This window comes from Camelus dromedarius, chromosome X (assembly GCF_036321535.1).
Source record: "Camelus dromedarius isolate mCamDro1 chromosome X, mCamDro1.pat, whole genome shotgun sequence".
In the NCBI taxonomy this organism is placed as follows: domain Eukaryota; kingdom Metazoa; phylum Chordata; class Mammalia; order Artiodactyla; family Camelidae; genus Camelus; species Camelus dromedarius.
In genome coordinates this window covers 78,491,683-78,517,147 of record NC_087472.1, presented here as the reverse complement: position 1 = coordinate 78,517,147, position 25,465 = coordinate 78,491,683, and the positions used below count along the sequence as shown (strand labels likewise).

Below are 25,465 nucleotides of genomic sequence, written 5' to 3'. Positions count from 1 at the left end.
TAGGCACTCAATAAATATTTTCCTAGTGAACCAATTTGGAGGTTTTGAGGGCGGGAGATGAGATACAGAATTTGGGATAAGGTGATTAAAGGCATTTCATGTTAAACATCTTTGCTTGGACGTCACCTTCTAAGTGAAGCCTTCCTTGACCACATTATCTAAAAATGCAACCTGAACCCACAGATTTCCCCTTACCTTGTTCTATTTTTCTCCATAGCATTTAGCAGTTATCACATATATACAATATATATTTAATTGTATATTCACGTATGAGTAGACTACATACACTGTATTTAAAACATGATATACAGACGGAAATTATTAACATACTGACACTAGCTATCATGTAGTATTTATATGTACATTTTATTATACATAATTTATATTATATTCACATGTATCTAACATAATTTTAACTTATTTGTTACATTTATGGTCTGTCTCTCTGGCTAGCGTGTCAGCTCCGCGAGGACAAGGAAGAATCCCTAGCACCTGGCCCACAGCTTGAACTCCATAAATGTCAAATGAATGAACTCCTTTGGCCACCTGAACCTCAGCTTTCCCATCTGTAGGAGGGGTGTGCCTTTCCATCTGGAGGTACCCTCATGTTCCGCTCCCTTTTCCTACTGCCCTCGCCGCCCACTCAGCTCCCAGCACGGCTCCTAGAATTCCACAGCCCAGGTTTTCATTTCCCCTTACCCTGGGCGCTGATGCCCACCACGTGCACCAGGCACTGGCTGACCCGGACTACCACCCCCAGCATGCCTCGCGCGTTAGGGAAGTACCACAACGCGTAGGGGTGTCTGGGTCTGACACAGGCGCCGGCGGCGCGGGAGAAGGGGCGGGCGCCCCTCTAGCTAAGCACCTATGGTGCGTCCCAAACCGGGGGCCCTCCAAGGCCCCGCGCTTCCGAGCTCCGCGCAAACTCTGGCTCTTCTTGCACGACGAAGGTGGTTTGCTCTTCCGTTGCCCCGTGGCTTCGGCTCATCTCCAGCAGGAAGGCGAGGCTTCCGCCCGGCGCAGGGGGTGAGCTGGAGCGCGGTACCCCCAAACCTCTGGACAGCATTTGAGGGAGGGAGTTCAATTTCGGGGATCCCCGAGTGGGCATATTTGGAGGCTCCGGGCCCCGGGTGGCATTTAGAGATGGCAGTTTTTGAGGGAACCCTTAGTAAGTGGCGTTTAGGGACTCCGGAGTGGGATTTGGGGGTCTGTTTGAAGAGCGTCCCTCGGAGGCAGGGTTTAGATACCCCTCCGAGGCAGGGTTTATACCTCTTGGAGGCAGGGTTCAGGGGGATGTTTGGGGAGACTCCTAGGGTCCGTGTATGAGTACTCTGTCCATGGGGCAGGGTTTGGTGTACTTTCCAAGGGTAGAGGCAAAGTTTGAGGTTTCTGAACTCAAGGCGGAATTTTGGGAGGGCTTGTTTCAGGAAAGGTCCTGGTGACAGTAGGAGCATTAGAGACCGACGTGGCATGGGGAGGTACCTATGGCCTTTGTGACCTCTGGCTCTATTATGATGTCTCACCACACTTGGGTACTAGAGGCGGAGGGACTGGACACGGTGGGGCCCCCACAGTTTTAGGAAGAGGAGCCCCCGGCCCAGGCTGGGGAAGGGACACCGGAGCCTACTTTGCTGGGCTTTTCCCCGAAGGGACTGGGTGCCACCGGGCCTTCGTTGTCCGTGGCTTTATTCGTTATTCATGAGGAGGTGGGCTGTTGAGGAAGCCCATTTTTGCCTCTTTTGCACCTGGTCCGTTGAAAGTATCAGGTTGTGAATTATTCACGAGGGGGCGGATCAGCGTGCTGAAGGGGCGTCAGTCTGCCGGGCAAATTAGATCTCACTGATTAAGCATCAAGGTGAGTAGTCCGCCCCGATGTTTCCATGGCTTTTCTAGGAGTATTGTGCATAATTCATGAGGGGCGTAGCTTTTACAGCTTCACCTGCAGGATCTGCTGTTAGCTTTCCCTGATAGGTTTCAGGATTTAAGTCTTGTATGTAGTGAAGGGATGAGGCCTCGCTCATTGTTCATTCTTTATGGCTCAGTAATCCCAGATTATCGACAAAGGGTCTAACTTCAAATCGCATCGATCCTTGCCAGCTGTGTGATCTTTGGCAAATCTTTCTGTGAGCCTGAAAAAAAATGGGTATGAGCATAATGATGATCAGATTAGTTTACACTCATTTAGCACTTTATTAGCCCATTTAATCCCCACAACAATCCCAGGAGGTAGGTTATTATCATCCCATTTTATAGATGAGGAAACTGGGACACCAGGAGGCTAGGTAATTTGCCTAAGGTTACTCACAGTCAGTGACTGGCTGACCTAGGATTCAGACCCAGTCAGTCTAGTTCAGGGTCTGTAGTTTTAATCAAATACTACATTGTTCTGCCCTCACACACCCTACTTAATGGTACTACCACTGTTAGTCCTATAGCACTATGTGCCAGGCACTGTTCTGAGCCATTTCAACATATTTCTTCATTTAAACTCCATCACAAGGTAAGTTACCATTGTTTTCATTCTAGGGGTTGGGAAACAGTGGCACTGAGAAGTGAAGTGTCTGGCCCCAAGTCACACAGCTAGTCATCAGTGGGTGGAAATGATTTTTGTGAGGGGTTAAAAACCTTCTAAGAAGGTCACCTTTGAGCTGAGACCTGAAGGACGAGAGGGAACTGATTTCCTGCTCTGCGTTCCTGAGACCAGTGGCACAATGCATGGAGAGGAAACCCTGCATAGTGGGTGATCAGTGATGTGATTTATTATTATTATTATTCAACAGAAATGTATTGGGTGCTTATTGTGTGCCTGGGGCTTTGAGGTACAGTTGTATCTCTGATGACCTGGTAGTCTATCCTACCTATTTAATGGATATGGGTGACCTTACCTTAGCATTCTGTTTTCCAGTGTAATTCTGGAATGGTGTTTCAAGGCATTATTTTTTAAAAATAATGCCCCAAATGGAGGTTCCTCTAGTAGCTGGGTTTTATATTAATATAAATATAACATTTTATATTAATATAAATATAACGTTTTATATTAATATAATGTTTTATATTAATATAAAATATATTTACATATTACCTTTATATTAATATATAATGCTCAAAAACCTTAACAGTTCCCTGTGCCAACACTGCTCTGAGCTCATTCCAAAGTTCATCTTCTCTGGTTTTCATAGTAACATATTTTGCCTTTATAAGGTAGATGGGTTCTATTACTATCTCCATTTTGCAGTTGTAGAAACTGAGGCACCTGCCAAAGACATGTAGTAAATCTGGATTTGGCGGAACCAAGGCAGCCCTGGTTCATGTGCAGTTAGTCAAGGGTGGGGAGGAGGCATTTACACTTCCCCTGGGTTTCCCCTGTGGCTCTGCAGCATCTTTCATTATGCATGAACAGGAAGGCATGACCATGTTGCCTTGTCTGGAGTACCAATAGCCCCTACTTGCTGGGCAGTGCTGTCTTGAGTATTTCTGTCCATCCAGACTCACGCATAATTCACGAGTAACTGAATGGGACCTTTCATGACCTCGCTGAGTCTCCAGGTTTAGCCACTGCAGCATCACCATTCATTATTCATGAGCGGGGGGGGTAGTGTGTTTTACCTGTGTTAGCCCTATTTCCCTGCTTACAGGGTATTAGATGCAGCCATAGGCGGACCTGTCTCTTTTGTTCTTGCCCACCGGGCCTCATGCATTATTCATGAGAAGATGTAGCCTCGGTCCGCTTGACTTCCTGGCTGCAGCAAAATTATTCATTATTCATGAGCATGGGGCGTGGCTTCCATGTTTCAACATTGGCTTTCTGGATGCAGTATGTTAGTCGACCAGCCACCCGGCCTCATGCATAATTCACGATTAGGAAATGTGGCCTTGCAGTCCTTAATTGGTTCCCATGGTAGCCTGGCTGTAACAAAGTATTCTTTATTCATATTCCCATGGGCATGGCCTCTATGTGGTTTTACCTGTTTTCCTAGTTACGGCCACAGTAGCCAGCCACCAGATGGAGCTATTCCTCTTCGAATGAGTCACAGACAGTGTGGGACTCTCATATACATGATTCATGAATGGGCGCGGCCTGCCTGCATCCGGGTTTCTGGGGGTGGTGCCCAAGGTTTTGTTCCGGCCCCAGGCTCCGCGGTCGCCATCTTGTGTCGGCGGCGGAGGTGAAGGAGGTGGCAGGGACGAGCAGGATCACTACAGCCGGGAAAGGAGAAGACAGCGGCGGTGATTCTAGGCGGCCCAGGCGGCGGGGAGGAGGAGGAGGAGAAGGAGGAGGGTGGCGGCGGCCGGGCTTGGCTTCGGCTCCTAGAGGAGTTGGCGGCGGCGCGACCCGGGGAACCGGCATTGGTAACAAACGTCCTTTCTCGGCGCCTTGGCCGGGGCAGAGGTTTCGGGAAGTAGTGCCGGATCTGGGCCGGCGCTGGGCCAGGCTGATGTCGGGGCGGGCAGTGATGACTGGTACGCTAGGGTTCGGAGGGAAGAAGCAGGGGGCAGTTCTTGGGGCGGGGCCAGTTCCCATCCGGGACCAGCCCAATCACTTCGAGCTCCGAAATCTGACCTTGGGGTCAGACCCCCAGGATCTGCTTTTAGAGCTTCAGGCTAGCATTCCTAGTCAGGGACCTGGCCCGATCTCAAACCTTGCATCGCGGGTCGGAACTCCCTTCAGTCAGCAGTAGAGACTTACCGGGTCGGCATTCCTGGTCAAAGCCTCCTACCAGTGCATGTGGTTAAAGATCTTCCCCAGGATCTCTCTTCAGACAACCTAGTCTCCGTATTTGCCCTCGCAACTTCCAGGAGGGATCAGACCTTAGGGAGGGTCCATTTGACTTCATTCATCTGATAGAGAGTCTTCTCTAGCATCTTCCTTCAGAATCACCCTCCCCTGCGACACACAATCGATCTACTCTCAGAGCTTCCAAGAGATCTAGACCCTGTGAAAGGCCATTTGGGCCTGGCCTCCATGTCGGAGACCCCTCCTTCACATCTCAGGGGTCTCCTAACCCCACCCCGGCCCTAGCATCTTCCATCCTAAACCCCTCCAGGCCAGCGTTTTAATTCAGAGACACCCCTCCGCATTCACCTTTAGAGACTCCTTTAATTCCTAGAATCTGCTCTCAGGGACTTCGTCTGCTTTAAGGGAATGCCTCCTTTTCTGTATTCTCTTCAGAGACAACCCCTTGCAGGGCTCAGCATCCCCCCATCAGACCCCCTAACCCCTAGTATTTCGGACAGAGCCTCCCAGGGGACCAGACACGAGGGACGAACTGTTTGAACATATAATCCTCCATCAGATGTATCCCTGCCAGCCTCTGCCATTGCAGACCCTGTTGGCTCCTGGCCCCCTCCATCAGAGACTTGCCTCTCATATCCCCCCCCTTTAATCAATCTCTGCCTTCAAAAGCCAACCAGGGTTCCACCTTCTCTCACAGATCCCTTAAACCTCACATTGAGCCTAAAATCTATCCTCAGAACCTTTCAAGATCCCAGCATCTCCAGTCAGGCTTTCAGCTTCTGTTTTCAGCTTTGTAGGACCCCAACATCACTGTCATTTGTCCCTTCCCACAGCAGGCCCAGTTGTCCTCCATCAGAGTAGAAAACCCCCTTCTCAGCATCTACTCTCAGAGCCTTCATGGGATCCCACGTAATTAGTCAGAGAAACCCAACCCCACTTGGGGACCTAGCCAGTATTTGCTTACTGAACTTTCTAGGGCCAGAACTGTCTGGGCTCAGCCTCCTCTTTCCACTCTTGAGTGACTGCAGGACCTAGCAAGTACCAATCAGATCAACACAAGGCCTTTGTGCTCCATTGGAAATCCCTCCCCAACCCCACCCTGAGCTTTAGTATCCACCCTCATAGCCTCCTGGGACTCTGACATCAGTGCCAGAGACAATTCTTCTCTTGCAGGTCCCTATTATTTTTGGTCAAAGATTTCCCTCTGCCACCAGCAGAGACACCCCCCCCCCAGGGCCCCAGCATCCTATGGAGAACACCCCGGTGGCCCCCAGACCCCAGCATCTTCCTGCAGCCTCCTTTGGCCCCGGAATCCCCCACCCATTTCCTCTGCAGCCTCCAGCCTCTAGTGCAATTTTCTGCACCTCTTCTAAAAGCTGTTTTTCCAAGGACCCAAATTTGGGTCTTAACAACCTTGCCTGGCGCCGCCCCTCCTGCCCCCCAGTGCTTCTAACATCCCCTTTCCTGTCTCCCTCTGAGCCTCCATGTGCTCAGACAACTCCTGACTCCTCTCTTTTGTATTCCCAGGGATTTCTCAGTTAATCCCTTCCAGGAGGCTTGACAGGCCCCAGCATCCCTACCTAGCTTTTCTCCATACTGATAACCTGACCCTGTGCCTTCCCCCTCTCAAATCTGCCCAGGACTCTAACCTCAAACCTTCTTCTCTGCTTTTGATGGTAGAGAATGCCCAGGCTTCAAAATCACCAGGCAATTTCTGAAACTCTCTAAGCCTCAGTTCAGCTTTGCTGAACAGTTGATGGTATTTGCATCCTAACTGGGGCCTGAGCATATGTTCAGGGGGAAAGGGTATCAATTTTATGCTGGGAATAGGGGATCTTTAGCTCCTTCCTGGGGTTTCTTCCCCAGACCCCTTCTGCTTGCCTTGAGACTGGCCTGTTCCAAACCTCTGCAGTTGAAATCCACTCTCAGATCATCAACCAAAACTTGCTTAGAATCCTTGCTGGCAGCACTAGCTACCCAGAGTTAAAAGGTCCTGATAGCAAAGATCTCTTAGGCCTGGATCATCTCTGATTTAGGGAATGGGGAGATGGTGTGTCCCAAACAACCAAACCGGTGACAAGGCAAGGAGATAACTCCAGTAATGGAGGCTTTTGCAGATGCCCAGGGAGGAGCTTATGTCCTCAGATCGCTGAGTTCTGACCACAGACCTTGACTTTTTTAATCTCCCTAGCAGCTCCTTGAGGATAGTTCCATTTGTTCCTGCTTTGGGGGAAAAAGTGGGGCTCAGAGGAAATGCGATCCCTACCCCACGTCAGGAAGCCAGTAAATGGAAAAATGGGATTTGCCTGGGTCTTCCTGTTAACTCACCAAGTCTCTCCCTACCTAGGCTGGGTTTTAGCATTCCCAGCAGTTCAGCTGGGTGACTTGGCCCTAGGCAGCCTCCTGGGTCCCCTTCCCTCACTTCTTAGCCTTGGGAGCTGGGCCCTGGGTCCTGACTCTCTTCCCTCAGGAGGCATTTGGCAAACAATCCAGCACCAGCTGCATGACTCTGGGCAAGTGACTGGAGTTCTCTGAGCCTTTGTTTTCTTTTTTTGTGATGTGGGTATAAGGTTATCTGGTTTGTGGGCATTGTTAGGATTAGACAAAGCCCTTTACCCTGTGACTGATAGGCAGTAAGCTCTTAGTAGATGGTGGGGAGCCCTCGTCATCTTGTTTAGTGCTACAATGTGACAGGTGCCAAGATGGAATCTTAGGTACAGGGAGGGTACTTGGTGTGACTGGGTGTCAGAAAAGGCTCTGTGTAGGAGAACAGAGGCTTAGAGGAGCATTGTGGGTGAGGGGGAATGATCGGGGATCCTGCCGTCTCTCCCCGCCCTCAAGACATCACTTCCACAGCAGGACTGCATTGTTCTGTCTCTGGGACCTAGTCCTCGTAAGCTCGGGTTTTCCTGTTTGTCTGGCAAAGACAATCAACCCTGCCTTACAGGGGTGGGACCATTGAGGGGATGAAATGCCGTATCGTCGGGAGGCAGCCTGGGTCTCAGGGTCAGCAGATTCTGGTGTGGTTCCGGCTCGGCTACTCTGGTTGTGGGTCCCTTCATCAAGTCACCAAAACATCTCTAGCGGATTTTTTTCCTCCAGTGTGAGTTGGGGGATGTTACTGATAGTAGTCCAAACCTCATGGGGGTGCCCTGAGGACAAAGTGAGGCACAGCTCATAAAGTGCCTAGTTTGACATTTGGCACAGGGAGGACTCCTGATACACATGCAGCCATCGTTACTGTTGGCCTGTTTACAGGGCTCCACATGCAGACAAGGCGTGGGAAGTGTGTGTTTTCTGTCTCCCAGTGACCTCTTTTATGAGCCCTGAGTGTTTTCCCCTCCCAGAGCTTGGGGTGGCAGGAGGGAGTTGGACTTTGTAAAACTCTCCTCCCTAAGCCCCTCTGGGGACTGAGTTCTCGGCAAGGTATCTCCTGCCATCATGCTACCCTGGTGGATGTCTGAGCTGCATTTCCCTCCTGCACGCCTGTTGCCGGGGTTAAGGGAGAGGAGAATGGCTGCTTGCTCTTGCCTACCTGCTCTGTGCTAGGCTCTCTGGTCTGGGTTAAATCTCATCACCTCAGCAGCTCCATGGGGTAGGTAAGTGGTATTATCACTGCTTTTTTACAGGCAAGGGAACTGAGCCCAGAAGGGTTAAATGAGAACAGTTGAGTGGCAGGGTCTGACCTGAAGTTACATCCTTCCTCTGACTCCCCAACAAGTACATTCTTCTTGTCACTCCTCCCCGCCCTCCCCCCCCCAGGATTGCAGTCTCTCCCTCATTATGCTGGCTGGGGAGAAAGGCGAATGGCCTAGTGGTCAGCAGCATGGATTGCAAGCCAGACCATGGGTTCGGATCTTAGCTGTGACAGCTGTGTGACCCTGGGCAAGTCACCTTACCTCTCTGTCCCTGTCTCCTGTTCTGTAAAATGGGGCTATTAGCCCTTATGTCTCTGGTTTTCCCACAGTCGCTGCTAACCAACAGAAACACGCATGTGCCCCAGGCTCACCTCTGACCTTTTTTTTTCCCTCCAGATGTCCAGCTCGCCGCTGTCCAAGAAACGTCGCGTGTCCGGGCCTGATCCAAAGCCGGGTTCTAACTGTTCCCCTGCCCACTCTGTGTTGTCCAACGTGCCCTCTGTGCCAACCAACGTGAGTGTCTTCCTCCTGGAGACAGGCAGGAGAGGTGGTGGGAGGGGAAGCTTTTTGTGTTGCTGTCTGTCCGTTCCTGCCCTACTCCTGCGGTCTCCCTGAACCTGTTCCTCCCCTCCATCCCTAGGGAATGGCAAAGAACGGCAGTGATGCAGACATAGATGAGGGCCTTTACTCCCGGCAGCTGTAAGTGGGGACAAGGTGGGACTGCGAGGTGGGTGGAGCGCTGAGAGGAAAGGTCAGGAGGGCCTGGCCCTGACCTGTGACGCCCCCTAACCTGGCAGGTATGTGTTGGGCCATGAGGCAATGAAGCGGCTCCAGACGTCCAGCGTGCTGGTGTCAGGCCTGCGGGGCCTGGGCGTGGAGATCGCCAAGAACATCATCCTTGGTGGGGTCAAGGCCGTCACCCTGCATGACCAGGGCACCGCCCAGTGGGCTGACCTCTCCTCCCAGGTACCTCGTCCCATCCTCCTCCTCCCCTGCCGAGGCCCGAGCCTCCCGCCACCCCCCGGGCTCTGCAGTCAGTGCCCTCCTTCCCTCACTCCCCTTGGCAGTTCTACCTGCGGGAGGAGGACATTGGGAAAAACCGGGCTGAGGTCTCCCAGCCCCGCCTCGCTGAGCTCAACAGCTACGTGCCTGTCAGCGCCTACACTGGGCCCCTCGTGGAGGACTTCCTCAGCGGCTTCCAGGTACCTGGGCCCACCGCTCCGCCTCCGCCCGGTTCTCTCAGAGCCTGTCTCTGGTTTGCTTGCTGCATCAATACTTAACGGGCTGGCGCATGTGCCAGATGTCATGCTGAGGATGCAGACAGGGGATGCGGGCAGGATTTAGAGCCCGGACCTGCCTTTTCAAGGGGGAAGATGTGAGCCGACAGGCCTTACAGCATAGTGGTTCCGTGCCCACCCTGGAGCCAGATGGCCTTGGTGCGGGTTTCTGGTTGTCCTAGTGGGACCTCGGGCAGGTTGCTGAGTCTCCTGTGCCTTCCTTTGGTCTGTTTGTAGACATGGGAGTGGTAGGAATGCCGTCTTCATAGAGAGTTTGTGAGGGCTAAGCACTTAGAATAGTAGCTGGCATGTGATAAGGGCCATCTGGTTGGTTGTTAGCTAAAAACTCTGGGCTAGAAAGAGGAGCTGTGAGTGCTGAGATTCTGCCCTGGGGTGTCCCAGCGAGCCTGGACGCTGCTGCCGAACCCTGATGTCACAGTGGGAGCTCACCTCGATGGGAATGGGTGGGCATTCAGGCGGAGAGCAAAGCCCGGAGGATCTTGGCTGAGCAGGTGTTGTCTTGAGAATTGGGAGCAAGTGGGTGTGGTAGGAGTGAGCTCAGACTTTGGCTGGGGAGGAAGCTTTACTTGTGTCTCGCAGGGCATGGCAGGGTTGTAGGCAGGCAGCAGTGGGTGTTGTTGGCAAATGAAGGAGTCAGCTGTTCTCCAAACTCTGTCCTCCCAGCTGCCTCTTTTCCTTGCCTGCTGTGGTCTAGGGATTCACATTTCCCTTCAGTGAGTTTCGCCCTAGTTGAATCTGATACAAAGTAGATACTTTGTGTCTGTGTAAGCTGAACCAGCAAATCCTTAAGGTCTCCCTGAGCCCTTGTACCAGCCTCCCTCCATTGTCTTTTCCTCTCCCCTCGGCCCTACTACTGCTTGGCCCTCCCTCGCCTGAGCCGCCTCCTCTCCACAGGTGGTGGTCCTCACTAACACCCCCCTGGAGGACCAGCTGCGGGTGGGTGAGTTCTGTCACAGCCGTGGCATCAAGCTGGTGGTGGCAGACACGCGGGGCCTGTTTGGGTGAGTACCTCCTACCCTCTTCCCCCGACCCATCAAGACCCGGTCAACCCCCCCAAGCTCTCCCTGCCCTCAGCCCCCCTCGGCTCCCCGGATTTTGGATGCCGTGTGTTGACGTCTCCCCATGTAGCATGAGCACCATCTGATGCCCTGCAGTGATGGGCTGAATTTGCTCAGCAGCTACTCGCTGCATCTGGAGGGACACATGAGGTCCCTGTGCACATGGGACTCAGGCATCAGCCCTGTTGCCTCCCTCTACAGGCAGCTCTTCTGTGACTTTGGAGAGGAAATGATCCTCACAGACTCCAATGGGGAGCAGCCGCTCAGTGCTATGGTTTCCATGGTCACCAAGGTGAGGAGGCCAGCCTCAGGGGTCCTGGCGGGCAGATGAGCAGCAGCAGGCTTTCCTGTCTGCTCCTGGTACCCTGGGCCTGCTTCTGAGGCACTCCTCCTTTAACCAGGACAACCCCGGCGTGGTTACTTGCCTGGATGAGGCCCGACATGGCTTTGAGAGTGGCGACTTTGTCTCCTTTTCGGAAGTACAGGGCATGATTGAACTCAATGGAAGTCAGCCCATGGAGATCAAAGTCCTGGGTGAGCTAGGGCCATGGGGAATCAGGGGAGATGGAGGTGTGTCCCTGGGCTCCACGTGAGCGGAGACACATTCTGGGTGTCTGAGATGAACCAGAGACAGAGTCCCCTGGGGCCCACCCAGAGCTGGGGACCTCGGGGCAGAGGTGCTGTCTCGGGTTTGAGCTGTTCCTAGACTAGGTCACTGGTATCTGCACTGAGGGGGGAAAGGTCTCTGGTGTCTGAACAGAGCAGATGAGAGGGTCCACTCGTGTCTGAACTAATCCAGACAGGGAACAGAATGTCTTCTGGTATAGACTTGGGGTCGGGTGCACAAGGTCTCGGGCTCTAAGCTGGGTCTGGGACGGGGGAAGATAGTTTCTAACGTTCACGTGGAACCCGGGCTGGAGAGGAGACGGCTCCTGATGTCTGAGCTGGCTCTGGGAAGGGTTTTTCCTCATCCTGTGGGTCTGGGCAGTTTTAAGGGGGTTGGGTAGTCTGACAGCTTCCCTGTCTACTGTAGGTCCTTACACGTTTAGCATTTGTGACACCTCCAACTTCTCCGACTACATCCGTGGCGGCATCGTCAGTCAAGTCAAAGTACCGAAAAAGATCAGCTTTGTGAGTGTGGGGGATAGTGGGCTGTGGGAGCGCTCCTGGGCATTTCCGGTTCTCCGTTCCTCTCTTCTGGTTCTAATGCCCTGCACCCCCACAGAAATCCTTGCTGGCCTCCCTGGCAGAGCCTGACTTTGTGATGACGGACTTTGCCAAGTATTCCCGTCCTGCCCAGCTGCACATTGGCTTCCAGGCTCTGCACCAGTTCTGTGCTCAGCACGGCCGACCCCCTCGGCCCCGCAATGAGGTGGGTGGGTGGGTGAACCAGCCAGTTCAGGTGACCTTGGCACTGAAGGCCCTCCATGCCTCTCTACGGGCTCCCCCCACTTCTGGTGGAGTGGCCTGACAGGCGCGCTCTTGATTCCTTCTGCCCCACCAGGAGGATGCGACGGAGCTGGTGACCTTAGCACGGGCTGTGAATGCTCGAGCCCTGCCAGCAGTGCAGCAGGACAACCTGGATGAGAACCTTATCCGGAAGCTGGCATATGTGGCTGCTGGGGATCTGGCGCCCATAAACGCCTTCATTGGGGGCCTTGCTGCCCAGGAGGTCATGAAGGTCAGCACAGGGGGAGAAGGGCAGCGTTGGGGTGGGCCAGGCACCTCCCTGACTCCATCACTTGTCCATCTGTGACAGTCCCCAGTTGGTCACTGCCACTTCCTCTCTCCTGCCCCATCCCCAGGCTTGCTCTGGGAAGTTTATGCCCATCATGCAGTGGCTGTACTTTGACGCACTGGAGTGTCTCCCTGAGGACCAAGAGGCCCTCACAGAGGACAAGTGCCTCCCAGTATGTGAACGGGGGCCCTGGGGAAGGTGTCATTGGGGACGTTTCTGGTGAGGCCCCTCTCTGACCCTCCTCCCTTTGCATTCTTCAGCGCCAGAACCGTTATGATGGGCAGGTGGCTGTATTTGGCTCAGACCTGCAAGAGAAGCTGGGCAAGCAGAAGTACTTCCTGGTGAGCGATCCCCTTGGACACCCATTTCCTTCATCTCCCTGGCCTCTGGCCACTTCTTACCAGTCTCCTCCTGCCTCCTGAGGGAGGCTCTTTTGATTCTTGTATCTCTGTCGCATAACTTTAGCCATTTTTTTTAATCTTGAGGGAAAACTTGGTGTGTCCTTCGGTTTGCCTCATCTTGTGCCTTGTGTCTCTTCCTTCAGGTGACCCTGGGTTATTTCTTAGAGCCCTGGCACTTGATGTGACACTAAACAGTCTTCCCTTCTCTTGCTGTCTTCAGGGGAAGTGAGGAGTGACGGGTGGCTTCACGCTGACCTGCAGCACCCTGACCAGCCTCTGTGTCTCTTCTCGGCTGTCTTCTAGGTGGGTGCAGGGGCCATTGGCTGTGAACTGCTCAAGAACTTTGCCATGATTGGGCTGGGCTGTGGGGAAGGTGGAGAAATTGTCATCACAGACATGGACACCATTGAGAAGTCAAATCTGAACAGGCAGTTTCTGTTCAGGCCCTGGGACGTCACGGTGAGTGGGCTTGTCATCTTGTTTCCTCCTGTCTTTCGTTCTCATTCTTTCTGGAAAAGGGGCTTGACTGCCTTTTTTTTCTCCTTCATCTCTTTTCTGGTTTCTCTCTGTCACTCGTTCAATGAAACATTTAATTTCCATTGATTCTACCATTTTTTATCTTCTTTCTTTTTTTCTTTTTCCTTGACTACTAGTGCTGGTTGGGACAATGTGTTGGGGGTCCCAAGTTCAGTGACTCACGGGGAGGACTCAGCATATAGTTCTAATCACCGCTGTGATTTCTTCCACCAAAAGGATGCGAGACAAAATAAGCAAAGGGAACTAGCTCACTGGGAGAAGTCTGGGGGAGACCAGGCACACGTTTCCAAGACTCCTTTCCTGGTGGAGTCGCACAAGACATGCTTAATTCCCCCAGTAGCGAGTCACAATAACATGTGTGAGATGTTGCCAACCAGGGTAGCTCATTAGAGACTCATGGTCCTATCCGTATGGTCCTGTCACGGACTGTCTCCTCCCACACCAGGGAGCCTCCTGAACTCGGGGCCTGGTTCTTCCCAGCATTAAATGAGTCAGCCTTCGGGAGGACAGCTCTGTAGAGATTCGCTGGGTGCACGCATGAATGACTGAGCTCTGTTCCCCCATTCCCACCCTGACCCCCACTAGAAGCTAAAGTCTGACACGGCCGCTGCAGCTGTGCACCAGATGAATCCGCACATCCGGGTGACAAGCCACCAGAACCGCGTGGGCCCGGACACCGAGCGCATCTATGACGACGATTTCTTCCAAAACCTGGATGGTGTGGCCAATGCCCTGGATAACGTGGATGCCCGTGAGTTTGGAGGCGGGGGAGGAGGTCAAGGGCCAAGGTGTGTGTGTGTGTGTATGTACATCGGAGGTGCCCGTCTTCCTGTCCTCAGGAAGGCACTCAGGTGGTGTCGTGACTCCCCGCCCCCCAGGCATGTACATGGACCGCCGCTGTGTGTACTACCGTAAGCCACTGCTGGAGTCGGGCACACTGGGCACCAAGGGCAACGTGCAGGTGGTGATCCCCTTCCTGACAGAATCATACAGCTCCAGCCAGGACCCCCCGGAAAAGTCCATCCCCATCTGCACGCTGAAGAACTTCCCCAACGCCATCGAGCACACCCTGCAGGTGATCAGCGTCGGGGGCAGAGCGCAGGGAGCAGCCGCGTGGCCTCTCGGCCACCAGCCCCTGTGCTTTTTCATTTTCCTCTAAACTTTCCCCTTTCACTCCCCACTGTGCAGCCTCAGTTTCTAGAATGATTCATTCTTTTTTTGCTTTAGTTTTACTTTGAAATTTTTTCAACATTTAGTTAAATACAAAGAATAGTATGGGGAACACTCAGATATGCCTAGATTTAACACTTGTTAATGTTTTGCCGCATTTTGTTCTTAGATTCACGTATTTATTTATTCTTTTGCTGAAGTGTGTCGTGGACATCACAGCACTTCACTCCCTATGTTTCCTCAAAGGGAGGATGTGTTCCCACAAAACATGTTCTCAGCCTCAGCACTGTAGACAGTTGAGGCCTGAAATTCTTTGTCATGGGGGCGTCCTGGGCACTGTGGGATGTTCAGCAGCATCCCTGGCTTCTACCCACTGGATGCCAATAGCACCTTCTTCCAGCTGTGGCAACTAAAAATGTCTTCAGACGTTGCCAGATGTCCCCTGGGGGCAAAATCGCTCCCAGTTGAGAACTGCCGCTGTCTAACCGAAACGCCACCTTCATGCTGAACGGGAGTTAGTGATACTTCCTTACTGTCTCTCCTAGGTATTTATTTGTCTTTAATACTCAGTCCACATTCAGGTTTCCCCCACTGTTGGCTTAAGGTGGATTTAAGAGCTGGTTTTCCAGGATGATTTTGTTTGGGTGGTGTGTATACATCCAGAGTACAGAGCAGTGCACATGTCATCTGGCTGAGGTTTTATAAAGAGAACATATGTAGGTGTGCAGCACCCGGACCACAGGCCAGAACCTAAGGGTAAACCATTGTGCTATCAGATGATTCTTAGTACAGTCTGGGAGCAAGCCATTCAGAATGTTTAGTAGCAGTGTGGGGGTGGGAACAAAGTCGGGAGGGAGAAAACCACTCCCCCCCGCCAACTTTCCCTTCCACCTCTGCAGTTGCAGACTAGGCGTGTGTGTGTTCGCGCACCCCCCCCCCCAGTCTCCCCACGTGTGACCTTGGACTCACCCTCTCCATGCCCCTGATTCCTCCTCTGTGAAAGGGAGCTGACAGTAGTGTCTACTTCACAGAGCTGTATAAAGCACTCAGCATTTACTATGTATCTGGTGCTGCCTTAAATAAGCAACATATGTGTATACTTGCAACCCGTGAGGTCGGCGTTACTGTTTACAGTATGTTTTGGAAAGGAGGGCACAGAAGTGTTACTAGGTGTTCCTGAGGTTACAAAATTAGATGCTATGTAACAACTGGGTTTGAACCTGGATCTCTAACATGTATATCCTCCAAACCCCCTTGCCAGTGACTGCATTTACTGTCCTAGAGAGTTCTCAGAATTTTCTGCCTTGTTTGCTCTAAGTCCTCAGGACCTGTATAGGAATTATTTTTGTTTTGGGTCTGAATTTTTTTGTTTTTTGGTTTTTTTTCCTTTTGAATTATATACATAGCTGAATTTTTTTTTTCTTTACTGAGGCATGACATACTTTGAGTAAGGTACACAGACCTTAATGTTTTCACACATTGACTAGTGTAGCCACTGTCCAGATCAAGTTCAGTTGGTTTTTAAATTGAGGTGCTGGGAGTGGGGAAGGTTGGGAGCAGTGGTCGCGGGGGGGGGGGGGGGGGGCTTCCCTTCTCCCAGAGCAGCTGCGTTCTTTCTGTTTGATTTATTCGCTGGTGGTCTTTCTGATGCTTCTGGAAGCCCGTTTTGTCAGCCATGGCCATCCGTAACCCATTTGCTCTGTCCACAGTGGGCTCGGGACGAGTTTGAAGGCCTCTTCAAGCAGCCGGCGGAAAACGTCAACCAGTACCTCACGTAAGTCAGCAAAGGCCCCGTCAGGCCGCCTGCCGCCCGCCGCCCGCCAGCCGCGGAGTCCTGCCTGCTCTCCCCGCTGCCGCCCCCAGCCCCAGGCGCGCTTCTCCAGTGAGGCAGCAGATGCTCAGGCCTCGTTGTGCTGGGGGTCCGGACTAGCTTTCCGTGGAGAGAGTGGGGTTGCCCTGGAGCCCGCCCTGGGGCTGCTGTGTAATCTTGCCCCTTTGACCCCTCCGATTCCCGATAGAGACCCCAAGTTTGTGGAGCGGACCCTGCGGCTGGCGGGCACCCAACCCCTGGAGGTGCTGGAGGCCGTGCAGCGCAGCCTGGTGCTGCAGCGGCCACAGACCTGGGCCGACTGTGTGACCTGGGCCTGCCACCACTGGCACACCCAGTACTCTAACAACATCCGGCAGCTGCTGCACAACTTCCCTCCCGACCAGGTAACGCCCACCTGCCGGCTCCGTTTGGAGGAATGCCTTTTCCCGAAACAGAAGCCTGCTGTGAGCTCTCCCCGGGGCGCCTCCCGGTCACCAGTGCAGCTGCGGCAGGCGGCCTACGGCCTGGGGATCTCAGTAGAATGATTGAACCTGACCCGTCTTTTGCCGGCCCCTCTCCTTCGAGCAAGAGACTTCATTTCTGTTGCCCTTCCCTGTGGTGTGGGCTGACTCATACCCGCCTCCCAGGACCCTGGGGGTCATGGGGAGAAATTTTGGAGTTAAGAGCTCAAGAATCAGCGGGGGTTCAAATCGCAGCTCCATTAACACTTGGACAAGTCACCTGGCTTCTCTCTGTACTTCAGTTTGCTCATCAGTGAAGCAGAGATAATAATAATCTGCCTCGTGGGGGCTCTCGGGAGGATTGGCTGGTATTTACTAATGTTAAGCTAGTACAGTGCCAGGTCACTCGTAAGAGTTTGTTAAATGGCTGTTTGTTGCACAAAGTAAGTGCCCAGGAGTTTTCTCAGGGAGGCCCCTGGTTCAGCCTGGCAGCAGAATTTCCATCTACAGGACCCTACAGTCTGGATCGTTCATGATTGACGCCAGCCCCCTGTGCTCACCCAGCTGGGGATAGTGAGTCAGGGCACACCCAGGGCCAAGGTGAGAAGTTAGGAGTGTTGCAGAGGTGTTCCATCTCAGGTCCTGCTCCTCAAAAATCTCTCTACTTCTTTAGCTCACAAGCTCAGGAGCTCCGTTCTGGTCTGGGCCCAAGCGCTGTCCTCACCCACTCACCTTTGATGTCAACAACGTAAGTCTCCTTGCAAGTCTCCTGGGTTCAGGCAGAGGGGCAGGTGGGTGGGTGGAAAGGAGGCTGAGACGCCCCAGCCAAGAGCTGAAGTGCTCACCCTTCCGGGCCCTGCCCTCTCCCAGCCCCTGCACCTGGACTACGTGATGGCTGCCGCCAACCTGTTTGCCCAGACCTATGGGCTGTTAGGCTCTCAGGACCGAGCTGCCGTGGCTACACTCCTACAGTCTGTGCAGGTCCCCGAGTTCACCCCCAAGTCCGGCGTCAAGATCCACGTCTCTGACCAGGAGCTGCAGAGTGCCAATGCCTCTGTTGGTGAGGATGCTGAGCCAGTCGGCCAGGAGTCACCACCCCCACTTGTCCCCACCCTGCCCAGTCCAGCCTCCCAGCCCGTCCTCTGCCCCGGCACTGCTCTGTGACCCCTGTTCTGAGGCTTCCCCACACCATCCTTTGAGACTCCCTTTACAATGAGGTTGGGTTAAATTCTGTCCCTCACTCTCTTCCCCCACCCATACTCTGGCCCTCAGGAGAACTAGCTGTTTCTCTTGTTTTACGTGTATTCGCCTTGAAAAGAGCAACTTTTCTCTGTTTCTCCTCAATCTGTTTATCTGGAGGATACGATTTCCACTAGCGGTCTCCCTCCCTTGATACCTGACCCCATCTTCCCACCCCCATGTTCCTGTGTGTGCGTCTTCACTGTAGTATTGCCCTCCATATCGCTTTCTTCATCTCCCTCCCCACGTCTCTGTCCCAGTTCCCCATCTCTCTCCATCTCTTTCCCCCAGCTCATGCTGTATATCGGGGTAAAGCACCAAATAGTGACTCTTTCAGGCTTTGCAGACCATTTAGCGTCTGCAGCTAATCACCTCTGCAGTTGAGGCACAAAAGCAGCCGTACGCAACTTAGAAACGAACGAATGTGGCTGTTTTCCAATACAGTTTTATTTGTAAGACAGGTGGCAGGCTGAATTTGGCTCATAAGACCATAGTTTGCAGATCCCTGGTCTGTGTATTTATCCACCTGGCCTCCCCTCCCTGTCTCTCTCCCTCTATAAAGAATGCATCTGTAGCTGTGTCGGCTCCCTCCGCGTTGACCTCCCACCTCTCTCCCCTGTCTTTCTCTCCATATTATCTTCTCCCATGTCCCTATCTTCCTTCCCAAATATGTACGCCTCATGTTCCTCTGTATATTTCTTCCACTTCTGCATTTCAGCCATATTTCTTCCATCTTTCTCCTCATATACAAGTACATGTATGTCTCTGTATATTGTATATAATGAGTATAAAATATATGTGAAACATGTATGTGTAATGTATATAAGATACATCTATAATGTGTATAAAATCTCTTTTCACCCATCTCACCCTCTATATGCCCCTATTCTCCACTTTCCATATCTTCTGTCCCCCTCTATATCTTTCCTTTATATCCACATCTGCCTATTTCTCCCAACTTCCCCTCCTCTTTTTCTCCTGTATCCTCCATGTCTCCCCATCTCTTTCTACATCATTCTCCCCGAGTCCTACAGCTCTCCCATCTTGATCTCCATCTCCACGTTCTCCTCATGACTTCACTTCAGTTCCTTAGTGTCTCTAGAGATAGCTCTCTCGATTTACTGCCCCCTCCCCCATTCTGTCTTCTTCAGGCTTGTACTCTGTTGTCCTGCTCCATCCACCTCTCCCCATGGCCCTTCCTCTCTCCCAGGATGTCTTTCCTTTTCAGGTCCTTTATCTACCTGAACACCTTTTGCCCCACCTGGGGTCTTGTTTCTACCACAGACCCTGGCCTGGGACCAAAAGGGTTGATGGTGTCCCTCTCTTCCTGCAGATGACAGCCGTCTGGAAGAGCTCAAGGCCACACTGCCCAGTCCCGAAAAGCTCCCGGGGTTCAAGATGTACCCCATCGACTTTGAGAAGGTGCTGGATGGGAGCCCTGGGCAGGCAGGGGGATGGGCTAAGCACAGACGGGCTCAGGCAGAATAGGTCTCTGGGGATCTGGAGGCAGCCCCAGGCCTTTGTGGGGATTGGATCACGGGCCTGCTACTTGGCCCTGAACAAATAGGTGCTCCCAGCCATGCCTTTGTGATCTGAGGGCCCAGCAGGTAATTGCAGTGGAGGATACTTGCATCACCAAAGGCCAGGAGTCCTCTTCCCTCTCTGATCCTCTCCTCCCTGTCTCCCTATGTTCCTCCCTTAACTGCCTGCTCATAAAAGGATGATGACACCAATTTCCATATGGATTTCATTGTGGCTGCATCCAACCTCCGGGCAGAGAACTATGACATTCCCCCTGCAGACCGGCACAAGGTGAGGGGAATCGAGACCTGACGTCCCACCCGCTGCCAGGCTGGAGTTGCCCATTTTCCATCCCTTGTGTAGACTCTGCACCCCTTCTGCCTTAACTACCTGCTTCCTGCCTCACAGAGCAAGCTGATTGCAGGGAAGATCATCCCGGCCATTGCCACTACCACAGCAGCCGTGGTTGGCCTTGTGTGTCTAGAGCTGTACAAGGTGGTGCAAGGACACCGACAGCTTGACTCCTACAAGAATGGTTTCCTCAACTTGGCCCTGCCCTTCTTTGGCTTCTCTGAACCCCTTGCAGCACCCCGTCACCAGGTGAGGGCCTGCGTCAGGGCAAGTGGGTTTGTGGGTGGGGTGTTTCTCTGTACGGCTGGCTCTGGTTTGCTTCATAGACTGTCACCAGGAGAGGGTTTCTGTCAGTGTTGTACCTGTTCCTTTTTTGTACCCCCTTGTTCATTTATTCACTCATCATATTTTTTAGTACCTTCTGTGTGCTAAGTACTGGTCTGATTCTGCCTGTGGAAGTCCTCATAAAAGCTATTTGAATATTAGATGATTATTAATAACTGCACAGTAGTAGCGCCCAGCATTTATTGGGTGCTTACTATCATTAAGTGCTTTTACTTACTTCATTCATTAATTCACCCAAATATTTATTGAGCACCTACTATATGCTAGGTATTCTTACAGCTGCTAAGATTGTATTAATGAAATAGAAGAACACAATAAATGATTTTGGGACCCCCCCCCCCAAAAAAAGAGCAGAATAAGAAAGACTTGAGAGTACCAGGTAGTTTGGGATTTTAAATGTGGGACGGTCAGGAATGGCCTTGCAGAAAAGATAACGTGAGTCCAGACTTGGAGGAGGCGAGGAGACAGGGCCATGCAGGCTTTGCGGGGAGGGTTCCAGGCAGAGGAACCAGTCTCTGCGGGGGTACTGAGGGAGGAGTATGCCTGGCATGTTTGAGGAAGAAGTTATTAGAGCAGAGGGAATGAGAGGATGAGGGGATGGGAGACGGAAGAAGAGAATAGGATTCCAGTGACTTAAGGCCTTGTCGGTTATCATAAGGGTTTCAGTGCTCACTCGGCGAGACGAAAGCCACAAGAAAGCTTTGGGCAGAATCGGCTTGTGGTCTGCCTTAGCATGTCTGCATGAGTGGAGGGGGAGACTGACGGAGGTGGGCCGTCTGGTGGCGCTTGTGCCATTGGCCTGCTCCTTGTCCCGCAGTACTATAACCAAGAGTGGACGTTGTGGGATCGCTTTGAGGTACAGGGGCTGCAGCCCAACGGTGAGGAGATGACCCTCAAACAGTTCCTTGACTACTTTAAGGTGAGGCCCCTTTCTCACTGTCACCCCACCTGGGGGCGGAGTGTGCTGGTGACCCGCTAGCCTGAGCACCCCCGTGACACTGCTGTCCCCCTTCCCTCCTCCTCCAGATAGAGCATAAGCTGGAGATCACCATGCTGTCCCAGGGTGTGTCTATGCTCTACTCCTTCTTCATGCCAGCCGCCAAGCTCAAGGAACGGTTGGATCAGCCGTGAGTTGGGTGTCGGGGAGCCTCAACTTGTAGCTCTCCTCCTCCTGTGGGCTGCCCTGCACCTCCTCTGCCCCCAGCTGCCCGCCCCTCCTCACTTACATTTTTGTCTCCCCGACCCTCTGCTCCTCCGCCCCTAGGATGACGGAGATCGTAAGCCGTGTGTCGAAGCGAAAGCTGGGCCGCCATGTGCGGGCGCTGGTGCTTGAGCTGTGCTGCAACGACGAGAGCGGCGAGGACGTCGAAGTCCCCTATGTACGATACACCATCCGCTGAGCCCTCTCCTCTCCTGTAGACGGACCCCAGGCCCCTTCTCCAGACCCCTCTCCAGCCCAGGGCTCCCGTTTGGCCTCTGGCAGTGGCCCAGCTAGCCAAGCGTGGTGTTCCCTCGTCATTCCCTCCCTGAATCCCTCTTGCCGCTGCTTTCTACCTTGTTTGGAACCTGAGTCCTAATAAAGAGTTATTAACCCAGACATGGACACCCTGCTTGTCCCAGGGAAGGAAGGGACTTCCTGGAGCTCTCTGGTTCAGTTGGTAACCCAAAGGGCTCCGCCTCATCCCAGTTTCCTGCCAGTTTCCTGGACAGAGAAAATGTGAAATGTGGAAACTGCCATTTCTTCCTCCTGCCCTCCCTGCTTAGGGAGAAAGGGGGCACCGGTGAGGCCATAGAGAGCAGGTACCTAGGTCCATGTGACTTCGTTTGAGCGGGGTTCAAATTCTGCCTTCCCTATCTCTAGCTCCTAACTCCCTGCCGTGTTGATTTTGAGAGGTAGTGGAGAATAGTGTTTGAGCAAGTCCTTTAACTCCTCTAGCCTTATCCCCCACCTCTGTGAAGCATACAGCATATGCCCTTGCCCACTCCCTCTCATGACTTTTTTTCTTGGCCTATGCTGCTTGGGTGACCTCGTCCTCTCCTTCTGTAAAGAGGAGAGTTAGGGCAACCAGTCGGCCAGGGCTTGGTCAGTGTGGCTTATGTCCTTGGGGAAGATCCCTTCCCACCTGGGTCAAAGCACTCAGACCCTGGACAAGCCTTTAGCATAGTGGCTCCCAGTGCCAAGAATGCCTGTGGTCCCCTTAGTTCAACTTCCCTGCTGCAGGGGGGACTCAGCAGCTCTGCTGGACTGAGGAATGCCAGTGTTTGTGAATGCCAGTGTTTGTACATACTTTGCAGTTTTGATGAAAATATTTGGCTGAGAACATCCGTAGAGGAAAAGCCCCTTTCCTGTCCTTCAGGCCTGGTCTGCCTGTTGTGAGGCCTCCTACTTTTGAGAAGAGCTGGCTGTGGGTTGTTGATTGGTTCGAGCAGGCAGTAGGAGGCTCACCATGAGCCCCACCAGGACTGCAGAGCTGCCCACACCCCGTCCTTGGTTTTGGCTGAGCACCCTAGACAGTTGAAAGCACCAATCTGACTGGCCACCTGGTGCCTGAGGATGCCACTCATACTTCTGTCCCTCACCCAGCCAGATTCCAACTTCCATTTAGAAACAGACCCCTCATTCCTTCATTCAAACCTGGGTATTGGGAATAGCACAACTTGGCCTGACCCTGACCTGACACCCTTTACAGCCTGTCCCCACATCTGCTGCCTCCTGGGCCAGCTCCAGACCCCAAGTACAGCATATGCCCTTGCCCACCTCCCTCTCATGACTTTTTTTTCTTGGCCTGTACTGCTTCGGTGACCTCATCCTTCCATATTTCCTTTCATTCCCCACCAGGACATTAGGGACTGAAGTGCTGTACCTCTGGCATCCACTTAGTGGTGATGCTGTCTGTCTAGGTCAAGTGGAGAGGTTTTCTTACCACAGTTACTTCTTCCATTATCACTGCTTTAGAGTATGCTAAATACGCCACACTTCTGTCTGCTGTTCCCACTGTTACAGCATCTGACACTTGCACCCAAACTTGATTCCTCTGCCTCCTTTCTCCAGTGTCCCAGTGCCTTCATGGGTACTCTAGACCTTGTTCACTGTATCTCCCTCATTACACCTGATTCTCCAGACACTGCTGTCCCTTCGCCACCACAGCCCCTGGATCCCCTTGCTACCTCATGCGCAGAAAGTATAAGAACAGCTTCCTCATCAAAACCCCTATAAATCTTGGTTGCATCTTAGTTCCCCACACATGCCCTGTCACATTTGCCAACTATTACAACACCAGCAAGATGGGAGACCAGGGCTCAGTGGGCAGGGGTGGGTCACTGCACTGAGCCCTCTGCACCTAGCAGACACAAAGGGTGGGATAAAGTTGTCTCTTCTTGTCTCTTTCTAGAATTATTTGTCATCAAGTATTCAGTAAACATTGTCGAGTGCTTACTGTGTGCCGGGCGCTACTGTAGGCATTGGAGACAGAAACATAAAAAAGATCCCTGTCCCGGGGTGGGATGCACGTGTTTATGTGTGTGCGCATGCTTGTTTTCCTAGGGTGAGACCCAGAATAGACAGTAGACACGCTAAGTAAGTTGTGTGTTATAAGTTCATCTGTGCAATTCAGAAGAGCCAGGTCCAGAATGATGGGGGTGCAGGTAGGCATTTTAAAATATGGGAGTCAGGGAAGACTTCATGAAGAAGGTGACACTGAAACAAGGACTTGGAAGAAGAGGGCGAGGCGTGTGGATATCTGGAGGAAGAGCATTCCAGGAAAAGGGAGCAGCAAGTGCAAAGTCCCTGAGGCTGGATTGTGCCTGCTTTATACAGGAACAACTAGGATACTAGTACGGCTGGAGTGGAGTGAGAAAGGTAAGAGATGAAGTCAGGGAAATGATGGACCTGATTATCGTTTCAGTGGTGGACTTTTGTCTTTGTCAAATTACTTCCGTTCCTCTCATGCTCCCCTAAATCCTCGCTAGGACGAACCTTACTGAAAACTAACTGGTGTGACCAAGGGTGCCATAAAGGGAAGCCCAGGAGAGGTGGGGAAGCTGACTGTGGACTAGGGTGCAGTGTAAAAATGTTCTAGAAGTCCTGCCAGAGGCTGCCGCCATTTGAACTGGGCTTGGTGATAGTGTAGGAGTTTTCCAGGCAGAGAAGGGCGAGGGATTAGCTCTGCCAGGCAGTGCTTGACACACAACAGGCGCCCAATAAATAAAATGGAAAACCGCAGAAGCCCAGGGGTTGGGAGGAGCCATGGGCGGGGCTCTGGCGGGCCAGAAGAGGTGGCAGGAAGGGTGGCAGGAAAACCCAATTCGGAGTGCAAATCCTCGTCTGAGACAGAAAAGAGGCCTCCTTCCAGCCCCAAGTCCCAAGCATGCGCAGTAATGCACTCGCCCCTCTAAAGGTCTGTTCTTTCCCATCAGCCTAGGCTCCACCCTGTGAGCCTCTCTGACGGAGATGGGAGGGGTTAAAGGCGGGATGAAATGCGATTGAATGGTCTTTTGACCAATCATCTTGTGAGATATTTGATCTATGGTAAGAAAGGAGCGCAGAACAAAAAGGAGGACCCGCCTCCTCTACTGTAAAAACCAATGAAGACCTGGCAGAGGCGTGGTCGGGGCAGTGAAATCACGCCTCTTCAGCCAGGCCACGCCTTTCATTCTTGCTCTGCCTCACCCCAAGGAGCAAATCCGATTGGCTGGGCAACAACCTCAAAGGGCGGGGCCGCACACGTTCACAGCGGCAATGAGCTCGCGATCGGGGAGGAGTGGGGAGAAGCTGGGCGGGGCTAGACTCTGTCCTATCTAAGGTGGTAAAAGCCAATGATTCTCCAGGCCACCTCTCCTAGAAAAATCATCTTGTCGCGAACCTTTAAAACCGCTGCCTCTTGAGGCTCCTCAAGGAACTAGGACTGAGTGCCTCACTGTCTTTTTCCTCCTTGCAAAAGTCCCGTTTGCCATCATGGGGATATACCAAGTGAGACTGAGTAGGGGGAGCGACTGGTGACTGACACGCTGTCACTGGCTGCTGCCCGCTTCGGCGCTAGCAAACTTCTAGCAAGATCGGAACTGAGTACTAAGCAACCTCTACACTTCCCCCTGGCGCCGTTCCAGGGCCAGCACCACATTCCCCAGTGGGCGCGCAATGGCCGCGCCCCCTCCCGCTGTGGA

At 52.7% G+C, this 25,465-nt stretch overlaps 1 protein-coding gene across 8 annotated transcripts; it reads left to right on the top strand.

Annotated features, from left to right (window-relative positions):
• The first annotated feature begins 878 nt into the window (after positions 1-878).
• UBA1 (ubiquitin like modifier activating enzyme 1) lies at positions 879-21,899 on the top strand. 8 transcript variants are annotated; one of them, XM_031445330.2, is made up of 26 exons: positions 879-1,026; positions 8,770-8,886; positions 9,014-9,072; positions 9,171-9,339; positions 9,441-9,575; positions 10,566-10,672; positions 10,931-11,021; positions 11,131-11,263; positions 11,763-11,860; positions 11,955-12,101; positions 12,234-12,410; positions 12,535-12,639; positions 12,728-12,808; positions 13,172-13,327; positions 13,991-14,156; positions 14,245-14,480; positions 16,285-16,349; positions 16,594-16,789; positions 17,520-17,594; positions 17,717-17,906; positions 19,419-19,507; positions 19,805-19,897; positions 20,015-20,206; positions 21,120-21,221; positions 21,329-21,429; positions 21,567-21,899. In XM_031445330.2, the coding sequence occupies exons 2-26, from the start codon at positions 8,770-8,772 to the stop codon at positions 21,700-21,702; spliced, it is 3,216 nt and encodes a 1,071-aa protein (XP_031301190.1). In that variant the 5' UTR covers positions 879-1,026; the 3' UTR covers positions 21,703-21,899. The 8 variants fall into 8 exon arrangements, with proteins under 8 accessions (XP_031301190.1, XP_031301193.1, XP_031301192.1 ...); XM_031445331.2 differs by having other exon boundaries at positions 880-1,026; positions 14,284-14,480; XM_031445335.2 differs by lacking the exon at positions 879-1,026 and adding an exon at positions 4,116-4,227.
• The last annotated feature ends 3,566 nt before the right edge of the window (positions 21,900-25,465 follow it).

Bases quoted from the DNA above. Each gene is read 5' to 3' on its own strand.
- UBA1 (XM_031445330.2), top strand. From the start codon at position 8,770: ATGTCCAGCTCGCCGCTGTCCAAGAAACGTCGCGTGTCCGGGCCTGAT. The intron at 11,022-11,130 runs GTGAGGAGGCCA...TCCTTTAACCAG, and splicing joins TGGTTTCCATGGTCACCAAG to GACAACCCCGGCGTGGTTAC. The intron at 21,430-21,566 runs GTGAGTTGGGTG...CTCCGCCCCTAG, and splicing joins AAGGAACGGTTGGATCAGCC to GATGACGGAGATCGTAAGCC.